The 12,594-nt window shown below is 44.1% G+C and overlaps 1 protein-coding gene across 2 annotated transcripts; it reads right to left on the bottom strand.

Annotated features, from left to right (window-relative positions):
• Positions 1–2,928: 2,928 nt before the first annotated feature.
• On the bottom strand, positions 2,929–6,479 carry h3f3a (H3 histone, family 3A). 2 transcript variants are annotated; one of them, XM_068056096.1, is made up of 4 exons: positions 6,461–6,479; positions 5,363–5,504; positions 4,211–4,364; positions 2,929–3,293 (listed from the first exon to the last, which is right to left on the bottom strand). In XM_068056096.1, exons 2-4 carry the CDS (start codon positions 5,488–5,490, stop codon positions 3,165–3,167), a joined length of 411 nt encoding a protein of 136 aa, XP_067912197.1. In that variant the 5' UTR covers positions 5,491–5,504; positions 6,461–6,479; the 3' UTR covers positions 2,929–3,164. The 2 variants fall into 2 exon arrangements, with proteins under 2 accessions (XP_067912197.1, XP_067912196.1); XM_068056095.1 differs by lacking the exon at positions 6,461–6,479 and adding an exon at positions 6,072–6,172.
• Between the last annotated feature and the right edge of the window lie 6,115 nt (positions 6,480–12,594).

The following is a 12,594-nucleotide window of genomic DNA, read 5'->3' as shown; positions in this document are numbered from 1 at the left end:
AAGTGCAGTACAATACTTCAGTTGAAGTCAAACCAGTGTTTTATATAAGTTCATCATAATTTCCTTGCTATTGTACTCTCAGCCTCAATTTATAAAGCCCAAGATCCCAAATGCCTTATTAACCACTTTCTCAACCTACCCTGCCAACTTCAATGATTTGTGCACATATACTCCCAAGTCTGTCTGTCCTTGCACCTCCTTTAACATTGTGCCCTTTATTTTAGATTGCCTCTCCTCAATCTTCCAAACAAAAGGCTCACTTCACTCTTCTCTGCATTAAATTTCATCTGTCACGTGTTCCCCCATTCCACCAGCCTATGAACTCTTGAAGTCTATCACTGTTCTCAGTACTTCCAAGTTTTGTGTCATCTGCAAATTTTGAAATTGTTCCCTGTATACCCAAGTCTAGGTCATTAATATATATATTAAGAAATGCAGTGGCCTTGTACTGAGCCTGGTGAACTCCACTATATACCTTCCTCCAATCCGAAAGACAACTGTTCACTACCCTCTGTTTCCCTCGATCCGGAAAAAGAGGGTGGTCCGGAGCAACGTGGACACTTTGAAAACAAATAAAGGTGATATTGTCAATAAAATAAGTAAATGGCAGACGTGAAGAATTACTTTGCCTGAGTATTTACAGTAGAGGAAGAGGTCAGCAAGGAGTTGCCACATGTACCAGGTTGAGGCGGAAACCCCAATCTAGTGAAACCTGCACCCCGAACCTGCTGGAGGACCCAGCAGCAGAGGGCTGGTGAACTGTAAGGGACTCCCACTGAGAACAAAAGGGGGCAGGCAGAATGTTGGCAAAAGTTTAGAAAGTGAAGGGGAAGAAGTGACCAAGAGGGCAGGTTAAAGGAAGTCTGGGAGGAATCCTGGATGAAACCCCCTATTAGCCAGTCACCTAACCCCAAAAAAGTGAAAACTCAGACACTACTAGAAGCACCCCACCAGAGTTGCTAACAGCATTTACAGGAACCTGCAGTGGCAAAGAAAGACCTCGGTGGGGTGGGGTGGGGGGAGGTGCAGGTGCAGAGAAACTGAGGGTGATACCTCACCTAGTTGAAGTGCCACAGGGGACAAAGGAGAGATTAATAAAGAATCCTCCCCCAGAGTCAGGGAAAAAAAGAACCACCATTCCCCCTAAAGTTAAAAGCCTTTGCATAACTCAGCAACGCACAGTGTGTGTTCAGGATAGACCTGCCCACCACTGACTCTCCCAGAATAAAAAACTCAGGGCTAACTAAACCTAACCATCAAAGACGCCTTTGGTAGTCACAGAAATGGGCAAACAGAAGGCAAACTTCCCCAATGAACCACATTTATTAGGATGCCAGTAAAGAGTTTTAGGATTTTTTAATCAAGGAAAGAAATGCATGTTTTTTTTTCTGTATCTTATATTTTCTCTCAACCCTTTTAATGAAATGCAAATTTTCTTAAATCGCATTTCATTCCACTGGGTGTGGAGGGGTTATGCTCGGCCTCCACCTGTCAAGAATGAGGTACATTAATTGTGTCATGAACATTGCTTTTAAACTGTTACTGGAGTGAAGAAAGGACTTGTTAAACAGATCAGCTGTAGCTGTAAGAGACATTTGCACAGTAACAGTGCTTGGAAGAACAAAAGACCATTCCCTGACACATTCAACCCACAATGGACCTTGATCACCAGGTATTGTGTGTAACAGAAGCATTCCACAGACTTCTGTAATCCAAGACATGGTTAGACCAGTTAGTCACATAACTAACCTGCTTGGCAACCTGGGGTTTTCTCAATTGTACAAACAGTTTGAACTGAAAAAAGTCAGTTTGCTCCTGGTCTGAGCAGATCTCTCCTGTCTACTCCCATCTCTCACTTCTGAATCCACTAACTATACATGAACCCCAAGAAAAGTTTACTACAGTAAACAAGGTTTAAGAATATGGGGCCCCAACAAAAAGCAAGATCGATCTACCTACAATCAAGGACTTTACAGAGAGCTTGAAGAACTGGAATAAAACCTCTTCAGATATTGTACAAACTTTTCCACTTTTCTTCTTCTGCTCTTTTGTGTCTCAATTTGCATGTATCACATGCATGCTAGTGTGGGCAGATTGTGTATCTGTAGGCGTTAACCAAATTAGAGGTTAAGATTAATAAGTTTAAAGAAAAGTTGAAATTTAAGAAAACCTGTTTGTGCTGGTTTCTTTACCTTATAGTTGGAAAGCAGTGAACAGGGATTCATTAAAAGGGAACTAAAATACTGTTTAAAATTACACCCTGTTAAGATAAGACCAGATGAAGGCTGAGAGGGGCCCCCTAGACACCTTTCACAGCTGGTCATAGCACTGTTTATAATCACTATCCATAAAAACCTTCAGACAAACATAGTCAACAAATTATTTTGCAAGTGAATTCATATTACTCAAGCCAATATCAAACTGGAAAGTAAGACAATTCTTTACTTTGGTGCTGCTCTGATCAGCTTGGCTCAGCTGTTAACACAGCCAAAGCCCTAATCTCGGCCACCGCATGCAGCAACATTGTCCATGAAAGGAGTATTAAAGACAGGATGTTAACACCATTGCATGGCATTATTTCAGAGAAACGAGTTCACCTAGTATCCTGATTAATTCTATTTGCAGTCAGTGCTTGTGGGACACTCAAGACTCTGCACATACAAAAGCTAGTCACATCATACCAAATGGAGTGGGTGGGGCAATAGTGCAACTATTTCCTGAATATGAACATTATCTTAAAAGGTAACAGCATGTTTAAGTAGCTACAATGCTGGTATAAAGAAAAGACACCAAGATACAGCTGAGGTAGTGGAAAGTTTTATTTACAACCCCATTGAAAATCAGCACATTGCAAAAGAACGTACAATTTCCCCCTTCTGCATGCAAGGTAGAGTCCGGCCTAACACATTAAAATCAGGAGGCAGAACGGACAAAAGATACAAATGTTTTATTTTTCAACCTGAGCCAAGAGTTTGAAGGAATGTTTACAAAATATTTTGCTATTTTCACACTGGTAAGTCACTATCAATACTCAACACTAACAAAAATACAAAATAAAGGCCCAGCCTCCACAAGAAGCCAAGTTTGCAGTCCAATAATGTTTTAGAAATAGTTTGTGTGTCACTTCAAAATAGTCTGGAGAAAATGTCATTAAATGGAGAGTTTTAAGCACGCTCCCCTCTGATCCGTCGTGCCAGCTGGATGTCTTTGGGCATAATGGTCACTCTTTTGGCATGGATAGCACACAGGTTGGTGTCCTCAAACAGACCAACCAAATAGGCCTCACTGGCTTCCTACAACAAAACATCAATAATTCACATAAAAAGTACTTGCAATAGTTTAGCATTGTCCCACTGCTGTTCTTGTTGATCTAAAGTTGGCAATGCAATAAAATAGACAGCAGGCCAAAGCCCCATTTTTATTACAAATCCTCAGGAACTTTAAAAAAAAAACTTGTATAATAATTCAGTGGCTGGTTTATTAGCTCCAAATCTCATTCAATAGTCTTCTCCTTTCCCAGGTTTATCGAAGTACTCCCACGAACAGCATGTTACCAAGCTAGCCCAATTCCCAGGCCAGAGATGCACCAGATCCAGTCCAAAAATATCCACCATTCATGCTACATTCTTACAAGAAATACAATTAGTTCACCTATTAGATAGATTCAGAATCAACAAAGGCACCAGTCACATCCAGACAGTCACTATAATCCCTTGAGATGCAAGCTAGTCAAAATAAGTAACAGGTAGGCGCAGTGGTTAGCTCCAGGGACCCGTTTGGGTACTGTCTGTACGGTGTTTGCAAGTTCTCCCTGTGACCATGTGGGTGCTCCGGTTTCCTCCCACCGCCAAAGACTTGCAGGTGATAGGTAAATTGACCATTGTAAATTGTCCCTAGTGTAGGTAGGTGGTAGGGAATATGGGATTACTGTAAGGTTAGTATAAATGGGTGGTTGTTGGTCGGCACACTCAGTGGGCCGAAGGGCCTGTTTCAGTGGGTTTGAAATCATAACTCAACCTCCACCACATCCAAGCAGACCACAATACTGGACAGCAATTGGGAGGTGGGGGTGTGCAGAGGGAAAAGAATTCAAACGAACACCTTTATCAAGCTCCAATGATTAAAGACAAAAACATATGAATATTAGAGCAAACATCACAATATCAGCTGAGATCACAGGGTTTGAGGTCTCAGATATAGGACATCATACCTGCAAAGCTCCAATTGCAGCGCTCTGAAACCTCAGGTCAGTTTTGAAGTCCTGGGCAATTTCCCTCACCAGACGCTGGAAGGGTAGCTTACGGATAAGCAACTCGGTAGACTTCTGGTATCGGCGGATTTCTCGGAGAGCAACTGTACCCGGCCTAATTGTGTGAAGACAAGTTTTTCAGAAATGCAAATTCACACCAGTTGATTCATTAGTGCCAAGCAACTTCAAGACCAATCCCATAGGTACAGGCAACATCCCTTCCCCAAACTACATTAACCGGGGGCGATCATGGCATCGTGGTAATGTCACTAGACTAGTAATCCAGAGGCTCAGGCTAGTACCCTGGGAATACTGGTTCAAATCTCACTGGAGCAGCTGATTACATTTAAATTCAATTAATGAATAAAAATCCAGAATCGAAGACTAGTCTCAGTAATGGCACCATACAACTATAATTGATTGCTATAAAAATCCATCTCATTCACTAATGCCTTGTAGGAAAGGAAATCTGCTGACCTTACCTGGTCTGGCCTCCACGTGACTGAGTCTTAACTGCCCTCTGAAATGGCAGACCAAACCACCTAGTTAAGGACAATTAGGGACGTGCAGCAAATACTGGCCTTGCCTGCGACACTCCCGTGCCATGAAAGAATAAGATAATCTATACGAATTGAGCCGCAAGCACAATTTTACGAGGAGATATTAAAGACGATAAATGGAATACGAAAGTTAAAAGCATAGGTTAAGAGGAGATTGCCGTGTTGAGCTGTCTCCAAAGAGCAAAGCAGTTGATTAACACGAATACTAAAAACAAAATAAAAAACAAGAAATGCTGGAATCACTCAGCAGGTCCGGCAGCATCTGTGGAAAGAGAAGCAGAGTTAACGTTTCGGGTCAGTGACCCTTCTTCGGAAGCCGAAACGTTAACTCTGCTTCTCTTTCCACAGATGCTGCCAGACCTGTTGAGTGGTTCCAGCATTTCTTGTTTTTATTTCAGATTTCCAGCATCCGCAATATTTTGCTTTCGCTAAAAACAAAACACTGGGATGCTGAAAATCTGAAATAAAAACCAAAGTGCTGGAAATACTCAGCAGGTCCGGCAGCATCTGTGGAGAGAGAAATGAATACAAGGGGACGGCACAAGCCTCACACCTGTAGCGATGAGGTTTCTTCACTCCGCCCGTAGATGGGGCGCTTTTCCGGGCCGCCTTGGTGGCCAGCTGTTTCCTGGGCGCTTTGCCGCCGGTGGATTTACGGGCGGTTTGTTTGGTACGAGCCATCTCTGATCACAGATCTACAAAGAAGAGTAGAAAAGTCAGAACCAGCCGCTCTTCTGCTTAACCCGCCCAGTACTGAGTGGCGGCGCCAGAACTCCAATCAGGGGCGCGGGGGCGGGATTTACACCGACCTGAATTCTCGCAACGAAATGGCGGCCAAACACCTACTGAACCACCGGCCGGGCACCCACCACACTATTCGGCAATCACCCGACTCCGGGGCTCAGCCCGATCACTGTCAAGAGTGCCAGCCGAGTGAGCGGCCGCAAACGACTGGAGTAGAGACTGCATTCCGCCACACTAGAACTGCTTATTCCGCTTTCTCTTCCACCCCGGGACCCGCAGCGCCGCCCGGAAACAAGCCCGAACTCCGGGTCGCTCTACAAACTCTAGGCAAAACACACAGGCCGAATCCGCCCAGCCGAGCACACAGGCCGCCTGATTCAAGCACGATTCACCGACAGGAAAATCCACAAATTGGCGGCCGAACGGGAAACAAAAAGTCGCGGCGCCAGCAGATTCCAAACCAAATCTCCGCCAGAATTTAAACAATAACAAGCACTTTCCAGCTCTTTAACACTCACTTCACTCCTGGCAACAAAATCCCGACTGTGACCCGACCGCTCTGCCGCCTCTATTTATAACCTGCCTGACGTCATTCCGGGGTCAACATTCTACAACAGTCTGTCCTTGAAGCCCATTGGCCTGCGCTCCTTATAACAATTGTAGTATGGTAATGAGCAGCGTTGGCTTCGCCGCTTTGCTCGATGCTGCGGAGTTCCTCTTTCACGTTCATGCACATAGAGAATCATTGCAGCAAGCGAAAGCTGATGGTATAATTTAATCTGCTCAATGCAAAGCACCATCTGTTGCATTTTCCAAAAGCAACGACTATCTCCATTTCTCATTTTTTAAAACGACATGCAAAAATCAGAATATTTTAAAATTCCTTTTACAATTCAAATACATTTACCAAATGTTCCTCCGTACGAAAGCACTTTTGTTTTCACGTTGGTGGACAGTATGAGGGCGCAGTGTTCATGTTTGATTGCATGTACAAGCAGGGCTTGTCCTAGGCAGCCTCTCGCCCACTCGTTTTCCTCCCACTGTGTTTTCATTCAGCTTTAAACCGGTTTGGACTGTACTGAAGACATTTGTGGTTTCACATGAGTCACTAGAAAAACCTTGGGTGGTTTACGCATTTACTACCAAGCGGAATTGACCATGAAACTCATCTTTAACATGAACTATGACGAATACAGCACGCGTGGTTTATTTTAAGAAACCATCACATGGATCTTACTTGTGTAAAACAGGATTTTTTAAGAGATTTATTTTTTGGCTAGCTCAGTCAAATGTTTAATGTATTGTGGAGCAGCCTAAAATATACAAAAATAGTAATATAATTTTAAATCCACGCAAGAAAAAAAATCACACTTTCGGGAAATACATAGCATGTATGTACATTCAATTTAAATTACTCATAGAATTTAATAATATAGAAAGAGGCCACTCTAAAAAGGGAGCACTTTTGTTAGATTAATTTTATTACCTTTGATCTTCCTGATTGGTCCAATTAAAGGAATAGAAAGAGGCCATTAGTCTCAAAACATGGAAAAGTTTCAGCCTCTTCACCTTTGAGGGGCTGCTCCTCCATTTCTGGCTGCACTTCAGACCAGCACTCCTGATCTTGGGCCAGACACTGTAGACAAGGATGGGTAAGTCAGAGCGGTCTGCTTCATGCCACCGTGGCCTGGAAAAGTAAGTGTTTTTTTTTATTTTTCTATTTCCAAAATATACTTTATTCATAAAAATCTGTAAAAAATACATTCCCAAACAGTTTAAAACAGCATCAAGTCAAAGCATATGGTGCCCACCAGTGCAGGTGGGGTCTTCCACAATCAGTGGCCACTGCAGGGGGTAGTATGTCTTATAAAAGCAGTAATCACATTCTAATTTAGTTGGTAAGATTCCTTTTGTTTTTCTTGTTGCTTTATTTTAAGCATATTAGTTTAATTGGACCACATGTTAATTTCTATAATAATGGTGATTTCTGTTTGTTGACACTGACTCACCCCCCACTATATGTAAAACAGTGCCTACACTTATTCAAAAGCAAAATACTGTGGATGTTGGATAACTGAAATAAAAATAGAAAATGCTGGAAATACTTAGCAGGTTAGGCAGCATCTGTGGAGAAAGAAACAGAGTTAATGTGTCAGGTCAATAATTTTTTCAGGTCATATTAACTCTGCTTCAAAAATAATTCATTGGCTGTGGATTGCTTTGGAATGGCCTGAGGATGTGACAAGATGCAAAATAAATCTAGTTCATTTTTTAATGTGAAGTTGAGCTATACAGCCCAGCTCCTGGCTTGGAAATTTCAGATTGCTGAAGTGGGAGATCGCAACATAGCTGATAATAACACCATTCGGCTCAGCCAATGTCCTAAGCCCAACCATCTTCAGCTGCCTCATCAATGACCTTCCCTGTAACATAAGGTCAGAAGTGGGGATGTTCGCTGATGATTGCACAGCGTTCAGTATCATTCACAAGTCAAATACTGAAACAGTCCATACCCGCATGCAGCAAAACCTGGACAACATTCAGGCTTGGGCTGATAAGTAGCAAGTGATATTCGTGCCACACAAGTGCCAAGCAATGACCATCTCCAACAAGAGAGAATCTAACCATCTGCCTTTGACATTCAGTGGCATTATCATCACTGAATCCCCCACTATCAAACATATTGGGGGTTACCATTGACCAGAAATTTAACTGGACCAGCCATATAAATACTGTGGCTACAAGAGCAGATCAGAGGCCGGGAATTCTGCAGTGAATAACTCACCTCCTGACTCCCCAAAGCTTGTCCACCAACTACAAGGCGCAAATCAGGAGAGTGATAGAATTCTATCCACTTACCTGGATGAGTGCAGTTCTGACAACACTCAAAAAACTTGACATGATCCATGATAAAGCACCCCGCTTGATCGGCACCACATCCACCACCTTAAACATTCACTCCTTTTACCACCAGCACACAGGGCCAGATGTATGTACCACCTAAAGATGCACTGCAGCAACTCGCCAAGGTTCCTGAAAAGCACTTTCCAAACCTGTGACCTCTACCACCTAGAAGGACAAGGGCAGCAGATGCATGGGAACACCACCAGCTGCAAGTTCCTCTCCAAGTCACACACCATCCTGAATAAGTTGATAGTTAGGAATAGGAAATTCTGAAAACATTAATAAAGTTCACTGGGTCAAAATCCTGGAACTGCCTCCCTAAAAGCACTGTAGGTGTACTTACGCCACGTGGACTGCAGCAGTTCGAGAAGACGGCTCACCACTACCTCAAGGACATTTAGAATTGGGCATTAGATGCTGTTCCCACCAGTGATGTCCACATCCCAAGAACGAATAAAGAAGTAGCCTGGGCCAGGGAGAAGAAGATGATTTACAGTGCAACATTTGAGGATGTTTCAGATTTATTTTTCCCTCCGTCAGCTTAAGATGGTGACTGCAGGGGAGACTGTTCCATGGGGTGGGGGGATGAGTGGATGGCAGGCTTAATGCTGCAGCTGAGTGACCATACTTCTTGTGAGAACCATGACAGTGAGTCCAGCCAGTTATTCCACCATTTTGTCCTCACTTGATGTGCACACACTTGGGGTTACTGGATAGCGATCAGGACTGAGACCCTGAATAACTTTTCCGATAAGATGCTGAGTCCAATTGAAGTTCCCTGGCTGAATCAGAATGGCAATTTAGCTGGGAATGATCTGTACGGCTGAGTTTCACACCAACCAGTACATAATCCCAAATCCTGCAGTACTATCTGTGCACCCAGGATGAACTCAGTGATCCCCTGCATTGGATGTTGCCTTCTCTCTATTCATTCTCTCCTGTAATTGTCGTCTTCTTCTTCTTATTCTTCTTTGGCCTCCTTGTCTCGAGAGACAATGGGTAAGCACCTAGAGGTGGTCAGTGGTTTGTGAAGCAGTGCCTGGAATGGCTATAAAGGCCAATTCTAGAGTGACAGACTCTTTCACAGGCGCTGCAGATAAAGTTGGTTGTCGGGGCTGTTACACAGTTGGCTCTCTCCTTGTGCTTCTGTTTTTTTTCCCATCAACTGCTAAGTCTCTTCGACTCGCCACTCTTTAGCCCCACCTTTATGGCTGTCCGCCAGCTCTGGCGATCACCAGCAGCTGACTCCCAAGACGTGGTCAATGTCACAGGACTTCATGTCGCGTTTGCAGACGTCTTTAAAGCGGAGACATGGATGGCCGGTGGGTCTGATACCAGTGACAAGCTCACTGTACAATGTGTCCTTGGGGATCCTGCCATCTTCCATGCGGTTCACATGGCCAAGCCATCTCAAGCGCCGCTGGCTTAGTAGGGTGTATATGCTGGGGATGTTGGCCGCCTCAAGGATTTCTGCATTGGAGATACGGTCCTGCCACTTGATGCCAAGGATTCTCCAGAGGCAGTGAAGATAGAATGAATTGAGACGTTGCTCTTGGCTGACATACATTGTCCAGGCCTTGCTGCCGTAGAGCAAGGTACTGAGGACACAGACTTGATAGATTCGGACTTTTGTGTTCCGTGTCAGTGCGCCATTTTCCCACACTCCCTTGGCCAGTCTGGACATAGCTGTGGACGCTTTCCCATGCGCAATCCTGTCGATGAATCTTTGCAGACACTCTTCTGTGTGGGATGTTAATACAGCATCGTCAGCAGAGAGGAGTTCCCTGATGAGGACCTTCCATACTTTGGTCTTCGCTCTAAGATGGGCAAGGTTGAACAATCTGCCATCTGATCTTGTGTGGAGGAAAATTCCTTCTTCTGAGGACTTGAACACATGTGAGAGCAGCAGGGAGAAGAAGATCCAAAACATTGTAGGTGCGAAAACACAGCCCTATTTCACGCCACTCAGGATAGGAAAGGGGTCTGATGAAGCACAACTATGCTAAATTGTGCCTTTCATATTGTCATGGAATTAGGTGATGATGCTTAGTAGCTTTGGTGGACATCCGATCTTTTCTAGTAGTCTGAAGAGACCACGTCTGCTGACAAGGTCAAGGGCTTTGGTGAGATCTATGAAAGCAACGTCGAGGGGCATCTGTTGTTTACGGCATTTCTCCTGTAGCTGGGGAAGGGAGAACAGCATGTCAATGGTGGACCTCTCTGCTGGAAAGCCACATTGTGCCTCAGGGTAGACATGCTCAGCCAGCTTCTGGAGCCTGTTTAAAGCGACTCGAGCGAAGACTTTCCCCACTATCCTGAGCATGGAGATTCCATGGTAGTTGTTGCAGTCACCACGGTCACCCTTGTTCTTGTAGAGGGTGATGATATTGGCATCGCGCATGTCCTGTGGTACTGCTCTCTAGTCATTCTCTCCTGTAATTGTAGATGTACTGAAAGCCCAAGGTGTGTGTGAGCATAATAAATTGTTCACTGTGCCTGGGACAGCTTCTAACTACAGCTCTATCTCATTCCAACTTATGTTGCAACAACAGAAGATAAAAGAGGAAACTCAATTTTACCATTAATCACACCTGGTGGAGCTTGGCAGGTCCTCTCTGATGAGGCAATTATGAATGGTGAGCAGTTCCTGATTTATGTGTTTACATGTGACACTTCATATCAAGTTGGGAGCTGGACCCTGATGAAAGCACAAAAGAATAGACAAGATCCTGCTGGAGGGGCTGGAATGGCAGAGTGACCAGCACTGTAAGAAAAGGAGTGGTCTATTGTAGTGTGAAGACTGATCAGAGGGCACATACCCCGAGGAGCTGAAGACCAGGACTCTGGAAAGGCGATGGATTGCTTCTTATTTAGGAAGCGGCCAGCTGTAAGGCCAGAGCAGAGAGGATGTGCTGGCTGAGACGAGAGTGTATGAGAGCTCAAGGCACCAATGCTCAGCATGGTGATAACAGAGTTAAAATCTTGTTATTTGCTTCCAATTTATCTCATCCCTTCAGTGCTCCCTCCCCCGTTCAGTGTTCTCTTCCCAGTCAATGTTCTCCCGGTGTGTTTTCCTAATTAATATTCCCTACCCAGTCAGTGGTTGCTCAGTCACTACTCCCTCCCCACCCTGCTTCTCTGAGCTTCTCTTCCTGCCCCCCACTCCCCCATCCCCACGAAGCTCCCATTATGGTGTCTTACAAGCCAATCACCAACTCCCTCCATTTCTACATTGTATTGAAATCAAAAAGAATTTCTACAGGGCCTCAATATCCCTCAGATACCCTCAAGCATTTTACAGCCAATCAATTACTTTTGAAGTGCAGTTACTGTTTTTATGTAGGCAAACACGATGAAAGGCTTACACACAATATGACCCCACAAACAGCAACATTGTTTTTTTGTGGTGTTCATTGGAGATTGAATGTTGACCAGTACACCAAGGAAACTCCCTATGCTTCTTCAACTAGTGCTGCGCTCCCTTAGAACTGTCCCCCCACCATCGACAGTGCAGCTCTATCTCAGCACTGCCTACCAACAGTGCAGCCCTCCTGCGGCACTGCATGGAAGTGTTAGTCTAGATTATGCACTCAAGTTCTGCATTGAAGATTCACAACCTCTGAGTCACAGGCAAGATTGCAAGCCAATGATATTTTAGTGTATATCACATTAAAAATTGTCCCCTCAAACACACCCAGAACAGGCACAGCATGCATTATATACAGAGTAAAGTTCCCTCTACACTGCCCCATCAAACATTCCCAGGGCAGGTACAGCATGGTTAGATACAGAGTAAAGATCTCTTGACACTGTCATTAAGATATTGAAATTCTGCATATATTAATGTGTCAGTATCACTATATTAGAATTATATCAGCAGTAAGTGAATTCTTTTTGTCACTTTTTCCCTTCTAAACTGATGCCTACATTCCAAATTTCAATAGATGCCTTTCTTTTAAGTGTGTGTTTGGGTACAATTACTGACATCCGTTTCCTTTGATGAACTTAGTTTAGTTTAGTTTAGAGATACAGCATTGAAACAGGCCCTTCGGCCCACCGAGTCTGTGCCGACCATCAACCACCCAACTATACTAATCCTACACTAATCCCATATTCCTACCACATCCCCACCTGTCC

This window comes from Heterodontus francisci, chromosome 24 (assembly GCF_036365525.1).
Source record: "Heterodontus francisci isolate sHetFra1 chromosome 24, sHetFra1.hap1, whole genome shotgun sequence".
NCBI classification, from domain to species: Eukaryota; Metazoa; Chordata; class Chondrichthyes; order Heterodontiformes; family Heterodontidae; genus Heterodontus; species Heterodontus francisci.
The sequence above is the reverse complement of the archived record's forward strand: the minus strand, read 5'-3'. Positions and strand labels throughout refer to the sequence as shown.

Excerpts from the sequence above, each read along its gene's own strand:
- h3f3a (XM_068056096.1), bottom strand. The coding sequence starts at position 5,490 with ATGGCTCGTACCAAACAAACCGCCCGTAAATCCACCGGCGGCAAAGCG. Across the intron at positions 4,365-5,362 it reads AAGAAACCTCATCGCTACAG|GCCGGGTACAGTTGCTCTCC; the intron begins GTGTGAGGCTTG and ends TCACACAATTAG. Across the intron at positions 3,294-4,210 it reads CTGCAATTGGAGCTTTGCAG|GAAGCCAGTGAGGCCTATTT; the intron begins GTATGATGTCCT and ends GTTTTGTTGTAG.